Source organism: Notothenia rossii, assembly GCF_949606895.1.
Source record: "Notothenia rossii genome assembly, chromosome: 9".
NCBI lineage: Eukaryota > Metazoa > Chordata > Actinopteri > Perciformes > Nototheniidae > Notothenia > Notothenia rossii.
The window spans coordinates 80,686,097-80,706,738 of NC_136907.1; the positions used below are offsets into that span (position 1 = coordinate 80,686,097).

Genomic DNA, 20,642 nt, shown 5'->3' on the forward strand with positions numbered 1-20,642 from the left:
TTCTCGTGGGTTTCTTCTTCTAACAATGGGGGAGGAAATGAGGCCACTGTTGTGCACCCCGCTCACTGAAGCACCCCTCACCACACTGTAGATGTTCAAATACGATGTGTTGTTTTATTCGTGTATCGACCTTGGGGCACGAATTTATGGATTGTTATGTAAAAAAAAAAAAAAGCGTCAAGTGCGCAGATACAGAGATGAAGAGGGGAGGGGCGCGAGGAGCTGTGAGACATGGCGGCGGTGAAACACTGCGAGCCTTTGATGTTGACGGACAGCTCTTTGAAAGAGATACAGTAACGTTCCATAAAAGATACACCAGCGTCTGAAAATGATACACCAACGTTCCATAAGGGAACAGCAACGTTCCGTTAATCCACTGAAGTCCGTCACCCCCCCCCCCCCCCTCCATGTTTGAAGAGTTGTTGCCTCGCTGTTCTCCGGTGGGCGGGAGAAGCCGCTTGACTCGACCAGATGAACATCAATCAATCAAATCGTGACACTTACGTCAACCCATTCGATATATTTACTGCGTGATTCGGTGGGAATGCGTCGGCTGCCCTGTGTGTGTGGGGGGGGGGGGGGGGGGACAGCTGTGTGATTTAGTCCGTTATTGTCCCGTTTAATCGGTGTGGGTTATTGTTTTTTAGTGGAGAAAGGGACGGTTGCAGCGACGGACAGGAGGGGGGCGTGGCCTCCGGGTTTAGAAATTCGACCCATTGTTCCACTCCAACGCGCGAAGAGAACACCTCTGTGGAGCTCTCAGCCAATCAACGAGCAGCTGCCTCCTCTGGACCCCGCCCACCAGTCTATATTAAAGGCTCTGCCGTCAGCAGCGTTGGCCACTGGCACAATATAAACCTGATTGATCCACTCACCGAGGAGAGGGGTTTACTTTATTCAACCTTTCATTTGTAGCCGTCATTTATTTTATTCTACTAAAACAATGGCAGACACAAAAGTGGACTCCGGGTCGGATATCTCTGCCAAGGTAAGCCTCCTCACCCCCCTCTGGGTCTCCATCACACAGGATGAAGCTTCTCCAGGCTGTAACCTAGATAATTTTATTTTAATGTTTCGTCGTCGCTTCGCGCTCATTCGGACTCACAAGCCTGCGGGACACCGGGGGGCAGAGAGACCGGGGAACAGCCGGTGTTCACGTTTTTTTCTCCAAACACTTGATGGGAAATAGTCCAGATTGAAAGCGGGGGTCTCGGCACCTCATCATGGAAACGCGTCTCATTGTCCGGAGAGGAACAGCTCGCGCGGGTTCTTTGTTTATCCCGAGGCTCGGTTCCCCTCCTCCGGACCGGGCTGCATGTGTCGGTGTCAAACAGTCAACATGCCAACAATCTCATCATTTTTTTTTAACGCCATCCGTCCCAAACAGCCGGCTCTCCGCCGCGCTCTCCCCGCTTTATGGCTCTTTATCCCCGGCTCTAAATGCCCAAATGACGCGCCTATTCACTCCAGGTTCCCGGCTGGTTAATGCCAATTAATTCCTTCCAAAGCAAATCCCGCGTCCAGTTTTAAGAGACACGATTTTACCCCGGGGTTAGTTTGATCAGGAGAGCGATCCGGAGCTGAGCCGCGGAGGTGCGGATGGGCTCCGGGGCTGTATAAAGTCGGTTTGAATGGAGGTTTGGCTGTGCGTAATGTCCACTCTGCTGTGCCAGCTGTCTTTAGGTCGCTTCACGTTTGTTTTTAAAAGGCACCGACGGGCCTGCCTGCTCCGTCAGACCCGGTTTGTTTACCGACACAGGAAGGTCGTCCAGCCTCCGGTTGCCGGAGAGGACGCGCAGCTCCGCGGCTTCCGCTTCTTCTTCTGCGTTTTCAAGCATGTTTGCAGAGCGCGCTTCTGTCTCAGGGGGAAAGTTTGTCTCCCTTTTCTGTATTGCAGCCCACTTCTCTCCCGTGTGTGTGTGTGTCCGTCCGTCCGTCCTGTTGAGGTGTGATGTGACGGTGCTGGTTTCCCCCCTCTTTGTGCTCCGTTTCCTCCTTCCATCCACCTATCTCTGTCCCAAATGTTAATGTTCGTGCAGTTCGTGGACTTTGGATCACTCCGGGTAAAACTTTCATATCATGGAGTCCGGTCCCCGGGCTGAGAGCAGCAGCGAGCCCCGCAGCTGAATCATGACGAGTGATTATGACGAGGGAGCATATGGAGAAGGTGGAGAGGGAAAAGTTGGGCCCGGTATTAGAGCTGATAATCCGGGATGCCTGCTAACACTATTTATAGTTTGGAGCGTTTTTACGCACAAGCGCCTTTTTACGCACAGTCTGTGTGAGAGAGAGAGAGAGAGCTCCACTCAGCCCCATTTGTCTCCCGCCGAGGAGCAGCCGATGCTCCTAAACAGCTTAATGGATTTTAAGCAATAAGATTATGTAAAGTCATTAATCAACAGGGCATGTGTGCCGAGGGGATAAAAGGCTGCGAACGGACCGCGGCGACACAACGAGGAAACGGCGCGCTATTACGCGCTTCTCCCTGTATATAGGGCGCAAAGCAGCCGTGTGTGTGTTTGAGACGGTGGGTGTGTGTGTGTGTGACGGTGTGTTTGAGACGGTGTGTGTGTGTATCGGTGCCTGCGTTACTCTCTCTTCTCTCGCCTGCCATGTGTCGTCTCTATTGTCTCTCCGTTACAACCAGCAGCTCCCCCCCTCCTCCTCCATCACACACCCCCTCCCTGTTGCCCTCCTGTGTTATTTTAAATGGAGCAGTGCATCCTGGGATATGCAGTGCCTCTGCCGGGCGTGTCTCGTGACATATGGTGGCGCAGGCAGCCCGGTGAAGACTACAATACCCAGAGTGCCCCGGGGCCACATCAAAGTATCAGATTACAGCACATTGGAGGGGGAGGAGGATGGGGGAGGTTCTCAGAGAGCAATATGGAGTTTAAACAGGAAGGCTTCACTCTGACAGGGCTGAACAGATCTCCCAGCATGCACCAGGGCTCCTAACTAGGCCATTAGGTAGAAGGGCAGCCTGGAAGAGTTTGAGAAGCAGAATCTCTTTTTGGATTCATTGAGTTTCCCCTCTGGTTTCCTGCAGGACCTGAAGGAGAAGAAGCTCCTGGAGGACAAGGAGAACGGGAAGGAGACCGCCACCAACGGAAAGGTACCCGACGTTCCTCTGCTCTCACGTTCACTTCAGAGCAGAGACCCAGGAAGTTGACTTTATTTTGGTTTTCCAGGAGAATGAGGAGAACGGCGAGCCCGAGGTAGATGATGAAGATGATGATGAAGTGGATGAGGAGGAGGAGGAAGATGACGTAGAAGGTAAGCTAAAATATTCTGTGATTTTTCAGGATTGAAAGGTTTTCTGAAAGTTGTGCAAAAAGCTAATTGATCTCTTCCAGCAGGCGATGAGGAAGACGAGGAGGACGATGACGATGAACTCGAGGGCGGCACAAAACGGCCTGCTGACGACGACGATGACGACGATGAGGTGCGACCCCCGACCTTCATCAATGATAATCCGACCAATCGGGAGCCTTTAACTGAACCCTTCTTCTTCTCTTCCCTCAGGACGACGTTGACCCCAAGAAGCAGAAAACCGAGGACGACGATTGATGTGTTTCCCTCGCCCGCGACTTCCCGCTGAATCACTTCCTGCTTCTCCGCCTGCGACCGTTTTCATTCGTCGCAGCTTGAGGGGCGGGAGGACTGATTCAAAAAGAAATTCAAATAATAATAAAGTTAAAAAAAATTCCAACATGGTCATTAGCAAGTAGAGTTCAACACACACACACACACACACACACACACACACACACACACACACACACACACGTATCCCCCGCAAAACTAATTTTTTAGAGCCAACACATGGACCCAGAAATCCGGCTTCTCTTCAACAACAACAACACAAAGGAGAATTTGTTTGTATTTTTATTTACATTTTATATTTTTGTACATATTGTTCGGAGGGGGGGGGGGTCAGTTTCTCACTCGGCAGCGATCTCGTCCGACCACATCGGTGCTTCGTTAAGGAAGAGATTTGACTTGGTTGACCGCGTTACGATATCTCAGCAGAAAACAAACCCAGAAGACGAACCTCTCGAAGCCGTTGAACTCAGAGCATTCCAGTAAATGTCATGTATGTACTTTAGCTGTACCATAACTAGTCTGTTTGTATGGGGGGGGGGGGGAGGCCAGAGGGAAGAGCTGCTTTGCTTTTCCTGTTTTCTGTTTTTGTTTCACGACGGCCTGTTTTGATGTACGTGCGAAGTTTGTTGTTTGACAATAAACCGGACTTTTATTTTGTGAGTTGTACTTTGTGTCTCTGCTTGTTTCTTCCTCACAGAGACGTCCAGGGCCACGGGGCGAGGGTCAGTACTGCAGCTGGAGTACACGTGTGAAGTACTATAGTATTACCATTTCAGTGCATCAGTATAAGCAACCCTTACATGCAAAGTGTGTACATTATACCAGTACTTCTCCTACATTAAGTACATTCATCCAGTTATTCTACTTCACTTATAAATATAGATATAGATATATATTTATATATATTTATCTCGTGCATGCATCAGTGGAAAATACATTATTGATGCACATCCTGAATTACAGCATTTTGCACAGAGTACTTTAGCTACTTTAAGTACATCTTTGCTTCCACTGCTTTTATTTTGAAGGCAGGACTCGAACCGGCGTCCTCAGTTTGACAATATCATAATGTGCATAACAGGGACGTGCACAGACATTTGGAGGGGCTATTGCTCTAAACTGGAAAAAGGGCCTCCCCCCGATAAAAAACAAAAGACCTTTTGAAAATTGTAACTTGTTTTTAATGTAAAAGAAACCAAACTATTATTACATCAACTAAATTGAACAGTAATTCACATCTTATAAAAAAATAAGCTAAGGCGACTACTTTCATTCGGTAACTTGATTTTAAAAATGAAAACCATTGACATTTTTTTTTTGCGGTCCATATCTCATCAAAAAAGTCTAAGGTTAGTAACTATTAAATACAAAATGGGGACAATTCTTTTCTAATGTAGTTTGACCATTGTAACTGCAGTCCAGACATACTGATAAAATAGGGCCTCTAACTAATTACCTTAAATAAACTCACTAATTAATGAAACCAGTTCAATACGCATTATTCTTATTCTTTATGAGCGTAGTAACGGTAAGGTATATAATTACTTATTTATTTAGTATTCCATAACTTAGTAACAGAGATGGTCAAACTAAAGTGGTAGAGACATGGCAGAAATCCTACAGTGAAGCGGGACAGTGAACTGTTCACCCGTGAGAGGGCGATCAAGAAAAGAGAGCGAGCGTTGAGGGAGTTTACGGATGAAAAGACACAGAAAGACAGAAGCACAATAACAACAAGTAGGCTATATTTAGTTTTTTTTTTGTAAATAACCGACGGTATCAAGAGGAAGTAAAGTCCCCTGGTTTGTCCCTTATACCCTAACTGCCATGAGACAACTCAAAATCAAGTTTTCAAAATCCGACACTGAGGTGGTCTTAACGCACCGGCAGATGACAGCGCTGACAGAGTGTGTTTCCCGCAGCGAGACGCTACAATACTAATTGTGGGCTCATCATGTTGATTCGGCCACAACAGAAAAAAGAAAAACAAACTCTCGCTCTCTCCAGAGGGGCAGGTCAGCCAAACGGGCCGTTGCCCGGGCAACATTAGCTCGTACCTGTGCACGTCCCTGGTGCATAATAATAAACACATTACTTAACTTTGATGAATATATTTTAAATAGCACTTTCAGAATGACAACATTTTACATTTAAGTAAATGTATACAATACTTGAACTGGCAGTGAAGTATTTTTAACTTACTGTATTCTACTTTTTTATTGAAGTACGACTGAGTACTTCTTCAACCATCGATAGTTTTATCTACTAGTATTTCTTTGAGGGAATATTACCCATACTTTACAAAGGTGGGACGAGTATTGAGATTTTGTACTTGAGTAAAAGTAGAAGTACTCAGATCTTGTACTTGAGTAAAAGTAGAAGTACTCGGATCTTGTTCTTGAGTAAAAGTAGAAGTACTCAGATCTTGTTCTTGAGTAAAAGTAGAAGTACTCGGATCTTGTTCTTGAGTAAAAGTAGAAGTACTCGGATCTTGTTCTTGAGTAAAAGTAGAAGTACTCAGGTCTTGTACTTGAGTAAAAGTAGAAGTACTCGGATCTTGTTCTTGAGTAAAAGTAGAAGTACTCAGATCTTTTACTTGAGTAAAAGTAGAAGTACTCAGATCTTGTACTTGAGTAAAAGTAGAAGTACTCAGATCTTGTACTTAGTAAAAGTAGAAGTACTCAGATCTTGTACTTTAGTAAAAGTAGAAGTACTCAGATCTTGTACTTGAGTAAAAGTAGAAGTACTCAGATCTTGTACTTGAGTAAAAGTAGAAGTACTCAGGGTTGTACTTAGTAAAAGTAGAAGTACTCAGATCTTGTACTCGAGTAAAAGTAGAAGTACTCAGATCTTGTTCTTGAGTAAAAGTAGAAGTACTCAAATCTTGTACTTGAGTAAAAGTAGAAGTACTCAGATCTTGTTCTTGAGTAAAAGTAGAAGTACTCAGATCTTGTACTTGAGTAAAAGTAGAAGTACTCAGATCTTGTACTTGAGTAAAAGTAGAAGTACTCAGATCTTGTACTTGAGTAAAAGTAGAAGTACTCAGATCTTGTTCTTGAGTAAAAGTAGAAGTACTCAGATCTTGTACTTGAGTAAAAGTAGAAGTACCAGAGTGTAGGAATACTCTGTTACAGTAAAAGTAGTCATTGTGCAGATTGGTCCATTTCAGAATAATAGATATGATATGTTTTATAATGATTGATCATGAAAGTGTTCTCAAAGCTGGTAAAGGTGCAGCTAGTCTGAATGACTTTGTATACTGCAGGGTAGCTGGTGGATTTACTCCAGGTGGAACTAAAGTCTGATTTAACACTTGATTAGATTTCACATCATTCATCCACATCTGTGAAGTAACTAAAGGTATAAATACATGTAGTGGAGTCAAAGTACACCATGTACCTCTGAACTGTAGAGGAGTAGAAGTACACAGAAGCAACACATGGAAATACTAAAGTAAAGTCCCGTAGTACTTGAGTAAATGTACTTAGTTACTTCCCACATCAAGTTACTTAACTTAAACAACATGTTGCTTTAATATAACTTAACAAGTGTTACCCAACCTTTATCAAATACGATGCAGAATCAAACGTAGCTTGCAGATGAAAGCATATAAATACGTGTTAAAAATAAACGACCTGAATCCAGAGTACTTTACTTCACGTACGCGAGGTACATGTTGTTGGTAACACATAGTTTTAATGTTGGTATTATGGGAAAGTGTTCGTACGTGGAGATGATCCTTCTGACTGAACGTGTGAGGATCAGAAACGTTGAGATTATGTTCAGCTGTAATCCCAAACCACATGAACCTGCGTATGTTGTTCAAAGGTCCCGACATCCGTAACACGCAGACAGCTAGACTAGTGTTTAAATCAAGTGAGCTGTCTAACCTCAGTAACATAACTTCAATGAAGTGAATACGTGTTGAATGTTGAGCATTAGCATGATTAATGCTAAGGCTGACTAATGCTGCACTCTCACTTGGAATGGAGTATTTCCACACTAACATAGAACAACACAAACACCCCTTGTTGGGAAATAACAATTCTGTGCAATATATATTTCAATCAGGAGAGACTTCGATTTGTTTAAAGAACATTCATTGTATCAACAACTTCTACACATGTCATATGATAAATGTGAAGTCTTTGGCGATGCAGAGGAGGTGGATGGAGAGGAGGTGGATGGAGAGAAGGTGGATGGAGAGGAGGTGGATGGAGAGGAGGTGGATGGGGAGGAGGTGGATGGAGAGGAGGTGGATGGAGAGGAGGTGGATGGAGAGGAGGTGGATGGAGAGGAGGTGGATGGAGAGGAGGTGGATGGAGAGGAGGTGGATGGGGAGGAGATGGATGGAGAGGAGGTGGATGGAGAGGAGGTGGATGGGGAGGAGATGGATGGAGAGGAGGTGGATGGAGAGGAGGTGGATGGAGAGGAGGTGGATGGGGAGGAGATGGATGGAGAGGAGGTGGATGGAGAGGAGGTGGATGGTGAGGAGGTGGATGGAGAGGAGGTGGATGGAGAGGAGGTGGATGGGGAGGAGGTGGATGGAGAGGAGGTGGATGGAGAGGAGGGGGATGGGGAGGAGGTGGAGGTGGATGGAGAGGAGGTGGAGGTGGATGGAGTTGAGGTGGATGGGGAGGAGGTGGATGGGGAGGAGGTGGATGGGGAGGAGGTGGATGGAGAGGAGGTGGATGGGGAGGAGGTGGATGGAGAGGAGGTGGATGGAGAGGAGGTGGATGGGGAGGAGGTGGAGGTGGATGGAGAGGAGGTGGAGGTGGATGGAGTTGAGGTGGATGGGGAGGAGGTGGAGGTGGATTGAGAGGAGGTGGATGGGGAGGAGGTGGAGGTGGATGGAGAGGAGGTGGAGGTGGATGGAGAGGAGGTGGATGGGGAGGAGGTGGAGGTGGATGGAGAGGAGGTGGAGGTGGATGGAGTTGAGGTGGATGGGGAGGAGGTGGAGGAGGTGGATGGGGAGGAGGCGGATGGGGATGGGGAGGAGGTGGATGGGGAGGAGGCGGATGGGGATGGGGAGGAGGTGGAGGAGGCGGATGGGTAGAAGGTGGAGGAGGCGGATGGGGATGGGGAGGAGGTGGAGGAGGCGGATGGGGATGGGGAGGAGGTGGAGGAGGCGGATGGGGAGGAGGTGGAGGAGGTGGATGGGGAGGAGGTGGAGGAGGTGGATGGGGAGGAGGTGGAGGAGGCGGGCCGCAGCATGAACACCTGAAATCACAGCTGACTCCAGGAGAGAGGAGAATCATTTTAAAGTGTGGCTGCAGCTCGCTGATTGGCTGCTGGAGATTGAGGTGAATGTGATAGGTTAAAGAGACGCCCGTGATGATCTGATCATAAGCAGCTGCAGAGTGAATGTATATACACCCAGTCTTCCTGAAGGAACTTGCTCTGAGCTTCATATAAGCCGTTAATAACTGTGCTATACTATAAACCTGATGCTGTATCTTCAGAACTGTTAGAGGATGTGTGTTTTGTAAAGTGTTTTTGTTTTGCTTCTTAGTTAACAGGAAACTGTCGTTGGCTCTCTCCTTCTGTAACGATGTGAATGTCCCCTCTGTGGGACGGATACAGTGATTCTGATTCTGATGATGTGAGTTATTCTTTTACCAAAGACAGCACTGCTCTCTAGTGGTGCATGATGGTAGTTGTAGTATTCAGTGGATTGTGCAGCGTTAGTGTTTGAGATGTTTATCTGAATAATGCAGGTCATATCTGTGGTATTGCCATTTTGAATTAGGAACAATTAAACTGCTTCCATTGCTGTTGTTTTTTTATAACTTAAATAATTGTAGTTCTTATTTATTTAAATAACCTGTTACATTTTGGCATCTCTGTCTTTGTTCAGTCATGTAGCTGCAGGCCTGAAGCTGGAGAGGAATGTAACACACACACACACACACACGCACGCACGCACGCACGCACGCACGCACGCACGCACGCACGCACGCACACACACACACACACACACACACACACACACACACACACACACACACACACACACACACACACACACACACACACACACAGGTAAGCTGCAGGACAGGAGCTCCTGCTGGATATTCTTCTTATCCACTCTCTCTCTGCATGAGCTGCTCAGTTCAGACTTCTGTTAGTTATTATTTAGCAAAACCAAAAAAAACAGTAGAAGCGACTTTAGCTCAAAGTGAAATAATATAGAAATAACGGATATTTAATTTATTATAATTGAATTTGTTATAAAAAATATATCATATATATTATTCTGAAATGGACCAATCTGCACAATGACTACCTTTAGTGTCGCTACTTTCACTATATTTAGTTTGTTTGTTTGTTTATTTATTTAAATTGATCAACATTTCTGTAAACGTGCCAGTGCTAGCCAGCAGGTTATTTAGTGGGAAAGCTGATCCAGCATTCCAGCTATCTGTCCTTCGACACACTAAATTCTTTATTATTTATATTCCACCGGGTTATTTTGCGCCTCTTCTTCTCCCGCATTGAACATCGCAGAAACTCAGTTCAAACATCAAAACGTTCAGCTCGGTCGGGAATCGATGGCTATTACTTTTCTCATTCATAACTTTCATAATTCCAGAGATACATCCCATAATACATCACATTTTTAACATGGGAGTCAATGGAGAAACTCTTCAGACTTGAACAAATCTTCATGCGACTTCAACTGCTAACTGTTCATTCATACTTTCACTCAGAAACCTCATTCTAACTTTAAAATGTTACACATCTTTCTGACATTATTCGTGTTACACAACTTTTAAATTTGATTCTTACTTTTAGAGATATTAAACATTGTTCAGACCTTGTTATAGAGGCCTTCTTCAGATTTTAGAGATCGTGATGTCACAGCTAGAGTGGAGGACAGATTTAATTTTGCCTTCATATTTTTTTTTAAACCTGCCATAATTCCCAAACCCCACATTCCTGAGACATCATTTTTCATGAGGAACGTCGGAAAACATCTCATAGCTTGAAAAATAAAAAAGATTAAGCAAAAATAATTAAACAAAATGCCTCTTGAGGGCATGAAGTGACAAAAACGTTCAACTTGTCTCCATTAAAGCCCATTGTAATTTCAGGCTGATATTTCCTCAGGGCAGCAGCCGCACACCTTTAGTTAAACTGACAAAAAGGCCACATTATTAACCCGAAAGTACACAAAAATTACACTTCAGATACTCAAGGTCCTTGACATGCTTCACGTTTTGAAATTTCACAGATATCTGTTATCGTTCTTCACCAAACGTTCACATGTAAGAGTGTAGGAGCCAAAACGTTGATTTATTGTTTTGATTATTTAATCATTTAATGTATGTAATGGAGTATAATTGATTGGTGTCATTTGATCGGGATCCGCAGCCACGGCTTCTATTTTGGTTGTGAAGCCACACGGTTTTTTGACCGCTGCACTGCAGAGAGGTTAAGATTTGTTCATTTAAGTGACGAAACTGTTTCAACATCGTCTGGTTAGATACCTTCATTTGTGTTTAAAGAAGAGAACGAACAGTGAATACATGGAAACGATAACATGGAAATAAATGTACAAAGAACAGAAAAGAGCTTAAGAAAGTGGGAAAGGATTGCTCTTTTAAAGAGGTTTATCTCTCATTCAGAACAATGAAAATGCTCTCCTCTCACTGATTACTGCACATCACCATGGAAACCTTTGATCTCTGCACACGTCGTTAGCTCAAATATAAACACCTGTGTCATGGAACACGATGATGTCATCACTCCAACTGACATGCTCAGAGCAGCAGACTTCAGATAAAGGTTAACGGTCCTGCCCTCAACAGCTCTACGTCAATTATGGGATGTCATCATCATATGCTGTTTCCATGGAAACGCATCCCTCTTCATAAAACACGATGTCGCTGTACCTCTAATGGACACGGTCCGATCGTCCCCAAACTTCGCTTGTATATCACTGGTCCATGCCTCTACAGCTCTACGCCAAATCTGAGATCTCACCATATGGACTGGTCCAGCCCTCAACATTTCTATGTACCATTAGTGAGTTTTCCTCAAAAGCTGTTGCCATGGCAACGCATCCTTTGCAATAAAACACAATATTGCTATAACTCCTATGAAAATTGTCAAAAAGTGCTAGAACTTCACATGTGTGCCTACAGTCCAGCCATGAAGACATCTACGGGACAGTTTTGAGATTTCTTAAAATGCCGTTGCCATGGCAACACAATGCTCGCCATGATACACGGTTTTCCCATAACTTCAGTGAAAATGCTCCAAACGGCCCAAAACTTCACAGCTTTGGTAACGATGCAGCCATCAACATATCAAAGCGTATTATGGGGTGTCATCAAATACCGTTGCCATGGCGACAGATCATTTGCCATCAAGTTAGTTCAAAAGCTTGCAGTTCAAATAATCTGCTTTTCCAAGCCTTTTTACTTTCTTTTCTTTTCTCATCACACATTCAAGCCCCCAGTGTTCATGTATCATTTCAATCTAAATTCTTCACTTTCTTCTTACACATTACATTTCAGCATAGCAGTTTAGCGTCAGCTTTTCAGCATAAAACATTCCCACTAGCAATTTCTTCAGGAATTGCATTCTCTAGTTTTCAACTGTTGTCCTTTTAGCAAGATGTTAAAATAACCACAACAAGACTAGAGAAATAGAAACAGAATTCAAAAGAATACACTCAGCAACAGACAACAATACATAGGAACAGACAAACATGCAAACAGATGAAATACTATAATACTATGATACAGTTAAAAGTTTTCATATTTTTGATTGATAAAAGCTAGTTCTTAAGATAGTGGTTAAATGTATGATAGGATGATAGAAGGTGTTATTCCTTATCTGTAATGGTATTGTGTCCCAAAGTGTTGGTGCCCTCACAGAGAAACACTGTTTACCAAAGGAACTGGATCTAAGAGGGACTACACTTGTACTTTTACTAAAGTACAAGATCTGAGTACTTCTACTTTTACTCAAAAAAGTGTGTGTGTGTGTGTGTGTGTGTGTGTGTGTGTGTGTGTGTGTGTGTGTGTGTGTGTGTGTGTGTGTGTGTGTGTGTGTGTGTGTGAGTGTGTGTGTGTGTGTGTGTGTGTGTGTGTGTGTGTGTGTGTGTGTGTGTCTGCCCTCTACAGCTGCACTGCCCCATGTGTCCAAACCCAGTACTGCAGCCACATTGCACAAAAACCATAGAACACACTACAGGAAAGGGAAAACCTCACAAAGCTGAATAAAGCCCCTTGTAAGTGAAAGTGAAACTCTCTCAGGCTGCAGTCGAGACACGTTGCTCTGTGTCTCTCCGTCTCTCTCTGAAGGAGAATCAACGATCTCAGGCTTTTCTCAACAAACAGCAGAATCTCTGGTGAGTTTCCTACAAATCTCAAACACACTGAATACTTCTGTTAGAACCACAATCTGATTTAAAGAAATCTCAAGGTAGGACTACTCTTTAAGGAAACCAAGAACTGGGACCTGTTCTAACGTCATGGAGTGCATTGACTTTGTCTTTTTTTAACGTGTGTATTGTATATTAATACTTGTTTATTGTAACTTGCTTTAGTACTTTGACACTATGTCAAAAATACTTTCTATAGCTCTCTCTCTATATACAGTGGTTGATGACGCACTTTGTGTCGTAGAACAAAACGTTAAAATCTCTTCAGCTCGTGCTGACCTCAGACCTTATTTCAGGATAACAATCAAAACATATTCAGAAAACCGTTGTTCACAGGAAGTGAGGAAATGATGAGTCATTTAGTTTAAGAACTCGTGCCTATACAGACCGGATACCATATATGGTGTTGAGTTAGACATAAAGCGTCACACCTTAATCAGAATTCAGAAAGAAAGTAAGAAGAAAGAATTCAGAAGAAATGTCAGAAATAGGGAAAAATACAACTCATTCTGGGAATTACTTTTGGTCATTGTTATTTCCTTTTGGCAGAGCTGCTTTGATAATATGTGAAAACAATGAACACGTCTGTGTCTCCCCATGTTGAGAAAACTTAAGACTTTTATTCATATATTTAAAATGTGTATTTATTCACAATGTTCTTATTCCATGTGCCATATCTCTAAAGTGAAAACTAGATATCACAATATATTTGACCAAAAACGTAATAAAGATAATGTGTTTCTTTTCCCGTTCATGAAGTATATATCAAATGGCACTGTTAGAAGAGCCTGGGACTTGAATTGTTTTTCTAAAACTGCACTTGAACTGTTTTGCATTTGAAGACAAAACCATTGAATCTTTGAATCTTTAGTCTTTGAGTTATGTCAGTGTATCGCCCAGCCACAATCTGAACGTTGTTAGAAATGACTCGGCTGGTCCTTGCAGGAATCGTCCTCTGTGAGAAGGTCTATGCATCTAATACTGATTTTAATATTGAATATGTTCTTATTATGTTCTGTTGTGTTTATACTGTCTCTCCTGTGTGTCCTGTTCAGGTCACCAAGACGAGGCGTAACTGAGGAGGAGGATCGCTGAGTCTCTGCTGAGGTGTTTACAGCTTTATAGGATCAGGTCACATGTGTCTCAATGAAACAGCTACTAGTGGCTGATGTCTCTTTGGACTTGTTAGAGGGTCCTGGTTCTTGGATGTGGATCCTAAAGTGTATCATGGGTATTGTTTCTGATGTCAGGCTGTGCAGTTTGCCCTGAGCAGTTTGTGTGAGCGGCCACCAGAGGGCAGCATGGTGCAGGTTTGAACCAGCAGCTGACAGGAGGCTGATGGGATGTTAAGACCAGTGGCGGCTGGTGGAAAATATTTTTGGTGGGGCTGTTGATATAGTGAGTAAACATTTTTTTTTGGGGAGAAATGACCCCTTAAATTGGGACTTCTGGTGATGTAATGGCCCCATAAAATCGTGGTTCTAGGGTCAGGAACAACCAGGCTGAGTCGGGCTGAGTATGCTAAACTAACTGCGGTCAAGCCAGCCTCCACTCGGGAAAACCTAGTCAAGCCAGCCCTCACGTGATATTGCGGTGCGTGAATATCCTATGCATTACGGTAGAGTCAAAAAAAAATCCTCCCTCTGTGTTTAGATGAGAATAAAACAAAAACTGTCCAGTATCAAAGACTCATTTCACTTCAGGGTGACAGCAGGACATCCCATCTAGTCACTCAGAAAAAATCAGGACATTCTGATGTTCCCTGTCCCCAAAGGTCTTTTATTTTGAAACTGTACATCATAATGTCCTGATTCTTTCTGAGTGACTAGATGGGGTGTCCTGCTATCACCCTGGAGTGAGATGGATCAATGATACTGGACAGCTTTGGTTTTATTCTCATCTAAAAACAGGGATGATAGCTCATATATGAGAATTCAAAGGTCTTTTATTTTGAAACTCTACATAAGAATGTCCTGATTTTTTCTGAGTTACTAGATGGGATGTCCTGCTATCATCTAAACACAGAGGGAGGATTTTTTTTTACTCTACCGTAATGCATAGGATATTCACGCACCGCAATATCACGTGAGGGCTGGCTTGACTAGGTTTTTCCGAGTGGAGGCTGGCTTGACCGCAGTCTAAAACTAGAGAGAGAATCGCTGTCAAGGGGGATACAACTACAACAAGATGAACATATTTGACCGTGATTTAATTATAATACACGTTTCAAAATGATTCCGAAGTAACAACATACTGATACCGGATAGTAAAAACCATGAATTAAGGCTTTGACAAGTCTGCAGACAGACGGCAGGCGAAAAACCTTTTAAAATGCGTGTTTTCTAATGGAGATTTGGCTAAGCTAACGTTGTAAATGCTCCGACCGTCCACACTCACAACAACGGCCTATCCAGACATAAATAAACCAGCGACTGTATTCGCCATGACACAGACAGTATGTGGTTTGTACTTGTTTAACTTTTGTCTAGTTTCTGAACAGATATGAAGAGCTGTGAGCTCTGAGTGCTAAGAGCAACGGCTGTGTTGTTTTTCTGGGGAGCTCATTGAAGATGACGTCACGGCTCCGCCTACACTGCGTTACTAGATACTACCCCAATTCCTCACGAGTCTAAAAAACAACTCACGTCAAGGCACGTAAGCAACGTGGGCGCCAACGTGAGCGCCCTCGTGACCAAAATATTTGACGGCGCTGATTGGCTGAAATTAGGTTTCGGCGGCAGAGTTTACTATTGAGACTTTTGCAACATGCTGGTTGCTGCTGTTTGGCTCGGGGGCAGCGCCCCGTAATGATCAACTAATGCCAAGGTCAAGGCCAGGCAGGAAACATGTGACTGATCAGTAACTTTAGACATCGTAACACAATTTTAAACAAGATTTTATTGTAGATTATACATTTTACTGATAACAATTGTATGATATTTACCTTGTTGATTAAAAATGAAAAATATAAAATATATATATTTTTTAAATATATATTTTTTTAAATATATATTTTTTAATTAAATATGTTTTTTAATATTTTTTTTTGTATGTGGGAAGAGGTGGGGTGGCGCCCCTAGCGCCCCTATGGGCCGGCCGCCACTGGTTAAGACCCAGATACACCGACCAGTCACCTGAGAAGTCGCCGACGCCGACACAGACTGTTGCATCGCCGGACTCTCCTGCGTATTTGCCGACTTCGCGCACTGGAACACACCGCAAATCCGAGCCGAGCACGTATGAACTGCGCATGCGTGAGTGGCAATAACTCTTCTTACTAGCAGGCGGCGGTAGTGTGTATTCATCATTCAAAAGAGGCAACAACCGGAAGACAGAGAAGAAGAACAGACTCCGTGATATAAACAAACAACAAATAGCGTTTTTCTTTCCATTTTCACTCTTGTCCATTGAAAACATGACCGAACAGGAGCTCTATAAACCGATGAGGTGAAATAGCCGTCCGTGTGTGTTCCATCTTCCATTTTAAATCATTTCTTTACCTCCCTCACTTCCGTTAACGCTTCTCATGCACTGATTCGCTAGCTGAACAGCCAATCGGTGTTATCCCTTTGTCCGACTTCCGGTGGTGTTCCCGACGCCGATTCAACATGTTGATTCAACATGTTGAATCGGCAAGGAAAGGCGTCAGGTCGGCAGAAAAGACCCGACGTTGCGGCGCACACCACTCCGAATAGGGCGTGCCCACGCTCATGTTCGGCCCGACTCCCATTTACTGCCGATTTCTGGCCGGTGTATCTGGGACTTTAAACCCAGCAAAGATAACAGCATGCAGCTCGCTCTGTAGTATGAAACAGATTGATACACATAAACACAAAGAAATACAACATACAGTACAGGTTGATGTGTTGATGGAAATATACACAAAGGATGCACTCTGTTTAGTGAAGGGATGTCTTCATTCATTTTCAGGTCCCTTTGAAGTAGTGGAGTAGTCTTGGGTCCATTATTCAAGTTTATGTGTCAATGTATGTATAGTCGCTTGTGTCTGTTTGTAGTTATTTGATGTAAGGGAGCCCCGATGCATCGGACAGACATCGCCATCAGCTGATGTTTGACATCATTTCTGCCATCAGCAGGTCAGCAATAAAGGAGGACATCATGCGATGGCAGTAGCTGATCTTAATATGTTGTGATGGGCCATGTGAATTGCCCACATTGCCAACGTTCAGATCAGGGCTGGGCAATATACTGATATCAAAGATGAAAGCTTCAAAGACTAAATGGTTGTATCGTCATATGAACAACAGTTGTAGTTTAGTTTTAGCTAGAGCTTGAAGTGGGGATCAAAGTGCCACGCCCTTATTCACATATTAGCTTGTTTATCAGTAAACAATTATTACAGTGAATAACAAGCACAGTCCTTCTCAATCTGCTCCAGGTTTAATTACACTGCCCTTCATTTGAAATACCAAACATATATCTATAGGTGGAGATGAAGCCCTTCAGAACTTGGATCAAAGAGTGCAGCGTGTAATAAAGATTAGATCTAATAGAGTATCTTACTCAAGATCAAGTTAGCGTACATAAATACATTTTACATTAATATACATTATAGAAAAATGACTTGCAAATAAATTGACAAAGAAAATTGAAAGATATATAAAATACTTCACGCTTGGATAGACATAAAGGAAATAAAGAAAAAGAAGTGCAATAAGGCTGTGAAAGAGACACAATTGTTCACATAAATTATGCCTATCACAGCCCGTCCCCTCTCAATAAATTAAAAACTTTTTCTATTTATTTATTATTTTATAAGATGAGGGAAAAATTAATGGCAATTTATATAAATTAAATATGTCTTATCATCATAAAAAGTAACGTGTAACAATGAATTATGAGGACGACGAGAGTGTAGTAATGTGTACAGCAGCTCAAGTAGCTTTTGAAAAGTTATCTTTGAATTTGGGCTTGATTAGAGTTAGTGTCCATTTGTGGAGTTTTGGTGTTTCTTTGTTGAGTAAAAAGGTCTCATTGAAAGGTGAGCATGGTTGGACATGAAATTACCAAATCATCAAAGTTAACTAACGAGCTTGTGTCGATTCTTTTCAGTTCACTCGGAGCGATGGCTTCTAAAGGCGGCGGGACGATGGAGGTGGCGGCGCTCGGACGGCCTTTCAGCCTCGGGATGTTGTACGACTGCCGCAACGACTCTCTCGTCCCAGGTGAGGAAAAAACATCACCTTTAAAACCAGATATTTTCTTTTTGCCAGGAACAAAACACACAGAGGAAAAGTTATTTGAAATTTGTTTTTGATAGCATGGATTAGATGTGTGTGTTGATGGAAGAAACAGGTTTGGACTAGTTTGTTTATGTTTGGCTCAAGTTCAGATTCTGATTAATACAAACCCAGGTTTCCTGATTAGGTTTTTGACCTTGGGTTCTGATGTAGGATTTATGTCAGAGATCCCTGTGGAACTCCAGAGTAAAGGGGCAGACCAGTTTGAAATAGGTTGCCCAAATCAATTATATCAAACACTACAAATCCTGGTTGATTGGGATCCGAGGAATGCTGGACATATACAAACCAGAGAATATTAAACAGAAGAGTTTTTTTTAGATTGAACCAGCGTGGTCTTGGGTAATTATGGATGGCTATAGCCTTTAGTCCAGAATATAATCCAAGATATTAACAAACAATTTACAATTGCTACAACACTAAACAGCTACATATAAAGGTAGCAATGAAAAAATAATAGGATCATATTTCAATAGATAAGAGACAGAGGCCTGACAGAAAGTAAAATGGTGGCCCGCAACAAAATTACCGAAAACATAGAAGAAGTTTGGCAACAACATGGCACCAAATATCTTCAAATATTCAACTGAAATTCCACCAGTGCATGAGCTAAAGGACAGCATTCAGCTATGACATTTTGATATAAACAATGTCCGCTTAGGTGCCCTGTTGGATGGCCTCCAGGTCTTGTTTGATTTCAGCTTGGAGACCAGCACTCTAGTAGACGGCAGGTGTGACGTGAAGTGTCCATCTTGGCTTTAACTACCTGCAGGAAAGCCTTCTCATCAGGGTTCTTTTGGATGATGAAGAGAGTAGTGCTGTCATTATCCTTTGTTTGAGAGCAGAACTATACACAGTGACTTCGGTTGAATACTTTTAGTTTAACATGCTTTGACTATGGGCATAGATATGTCTCATAATTATTTCTGTGAACAGAAAAATAATTTGTGTGTAAATATGTGATTTGTAAATGTAAAACACCACAAATGCATTTCAAAGATTTGCAAACTCACAAATAAATGTGCAAATGTAAAACGGATCTGCAAATACGGTAAATATTTTCACAAATTAAAAAAAGATCTGAGAATATCTCTTTAACATGTACAACTTTCGATCAGGCATTTGTGAAACCATTTTGTATTTGTCGACCAAAAATGCGCGAGTGGATCTCAAATCTCTGCTCTTGGATCGTCTTTTTACACACACAGAGTTTTGAGACATACTTTCCGCCGGTCTCGGCTAAAATCTACTCGTGTCACTCGGTTATTTTCGGAAACCACGTGATGGCCTGCTGATGACGACATTTCCACATGGTTTTCAAAGTAAGAGCATGATGGTTTGATGATTCTTTATCACCATCATCATCATTTTATAGTGATACAGTTAGCTTGTGTTGGTTTATTGGTTCAACTTTCTTCATTGTTTGACAGCAGAAATCTGTGGGGGGTTACCACGGTAACAAGGATGATGACAGACAGGCTACACTTATAGTTCAACCACATTGTAGTTTTCAAAAAATGTAGAGCCCCAAGCGTCGTCCCAAAACTAAATTTCAAGCTGGCTGAAACCAAATAGAGTGAAGGAGGTGTGTGTGTGTGTGTGTGTGTGTGTGTGTGTGTGTGTGTGTGTGTGTGTGTGTGTGTGTGTGTGTGTGTGTGTGTGTGTGTGTGTGTGTGTGTGTGTGTGTGTGTGTGTGTGTGTGTGTGTGTGTGTGTGTGTGTGTGTGTGTGTGTGTGTGTGTGTGTGTGTGTGTGTGTGTGTGTGTGTGTGTGGGGACACACTGACCTTAATGGGGAAGCAGGGCTCTGTGCGATCACAGCTCTCGTCACAGTCAGTCCCGTTGTTGAATGAGCGGATAACAGGCGAGTGAGGGGTGAAGGTCAGGTCGTGGTCCATCCACTGGCCAAAGATAGTCACCATGAAAGTGTAGAGTGGGTCGCTTGTCACTTCATCGTTTCCGATTGTTGTCAAAAAAGAAAGATTTTTTAAAAGAAGTTCGAAACATGTAAAAAAGAAAAGTTGTATTTTTAATTAAATGTTTTTAGAAACTTTGAAAAATTCGAAAACTGAAAATAGTCAGAATTTAAAAAGATAAGACGAGAATTCTGAAAAAGATATCAAATGAAAAAAAGTATCAGGATTCTGGGATTTTTTAAAGAAGATGCTCAGGGCCATGTGTAAGAAAAGAAAAAAGATCTCATAAAGCAGATTCACTCTTAAAGTATTATCCTACATCTCAGAGAAGAGAGAACAGCTGATCCTTCACAACAAACATGCTCTGTTACACAGACATTGTTATCCTGCTCCACAATTTAAAGACAGCTGATGATGTCTTTTGTTAACTGTAAGGGAATACAGTTAGCTCTTCATGTATCCTGATT

The 20,642-nt window shown here is 42.8% G+C and overlaps 2 protein-coding genes across 5 annotated transcripts in view; both read left to right on the forward strand.

The window, feature by feature from the left end:
* Window positions 1-677: 677 nt before the first annotated feature.
* Window positions 678-4,272, forward strand: ptmab (prothymosin alpha b). 2 transcript variants are annotated; one of them, XM_079649035.1, is made up of 5 exons: window positions 678-988; window positions 3,050-3,115; window positions 3,192-3,276; window positions 3,360-3,445; window positions 3,526-4,272. In XM_079649035.1, the coding sequence occupies exons 1-5, from the start codon at window positions 944-946 to the stop codon at window positions 3,568-3,570; spliced, it is 327 nt and encodes a 108-aa protein (XP_079505161.1). In that variant the 5' UTR covers window positions 678-943; the 3' UTR covers window positions 3,571-4,272. The 2 variants fall into 2 exon arrangements, with proteins under 2 accessions (XP_079505161.1, XP_079505160.1); XM_079649034.1 differs by having other exon boundaries at window positions 704-988; window positions 3,357-3,445.
* Window positions 4,273-12,620: 8,348 nt separating this feature from the next.
* The window catches only part of LOC307018643 (uncharacterized protein), a 35,801-nt gene continuing 27,779 nt past the window's right edge, over window positions 12,621-20,642 (forward strand). The window contains exons 1-4 of one of the 3 annotated variants that reach the window (XM_079648975.1): window positions 12,621-12,967; window positions 14,056-14,107; window positions 14,251-14,398; window positions 18,074-18,186. In XM_079648975.1, the coding sequence (XP_079505101.1) occupies window positions 18,087-18,186 (100 nt within the window). In that variant the 5' untranslated portion in view covers window positions 12,621-12,967; window positions 14,056-14,107; window positions 14,251-14,398; window positions 18,074-18,086. The remainder of the gene's footprint in view (window positions 12,968-14,055; window positions 14,108-14,250; window positions 14,399-18,073; window positions 18,187-20,642) is intronic. The other 2 variants (XM_079648976.1, XM_079648974.1) reach the window with 2 other exon arrangements.

Bases quoted from the DNA above. Each gene is read 5' to 3' on its own strand.
- ptmab (XM_079649034.1), top strand. From the start codon at position 944: ATGGCAGACACAAAAGTGGACTCCGGGTCGGATATCTCTGCCAAG. The intron at 989-3,049 runs GTAAGCCTCCTC...GGTTTCCTGCAG, and splicing joins GGTCGGATATCTCTGCCAAG to GACCTGAAGGAGAAGAAGCT. The intron at 3,446-3,525 runs GTGCGACCCCCG...CTCTTCCCTCAG, and splicing joins ACGACGATGACGACGATGAG to GACGACGTTGACCCCAAGAA.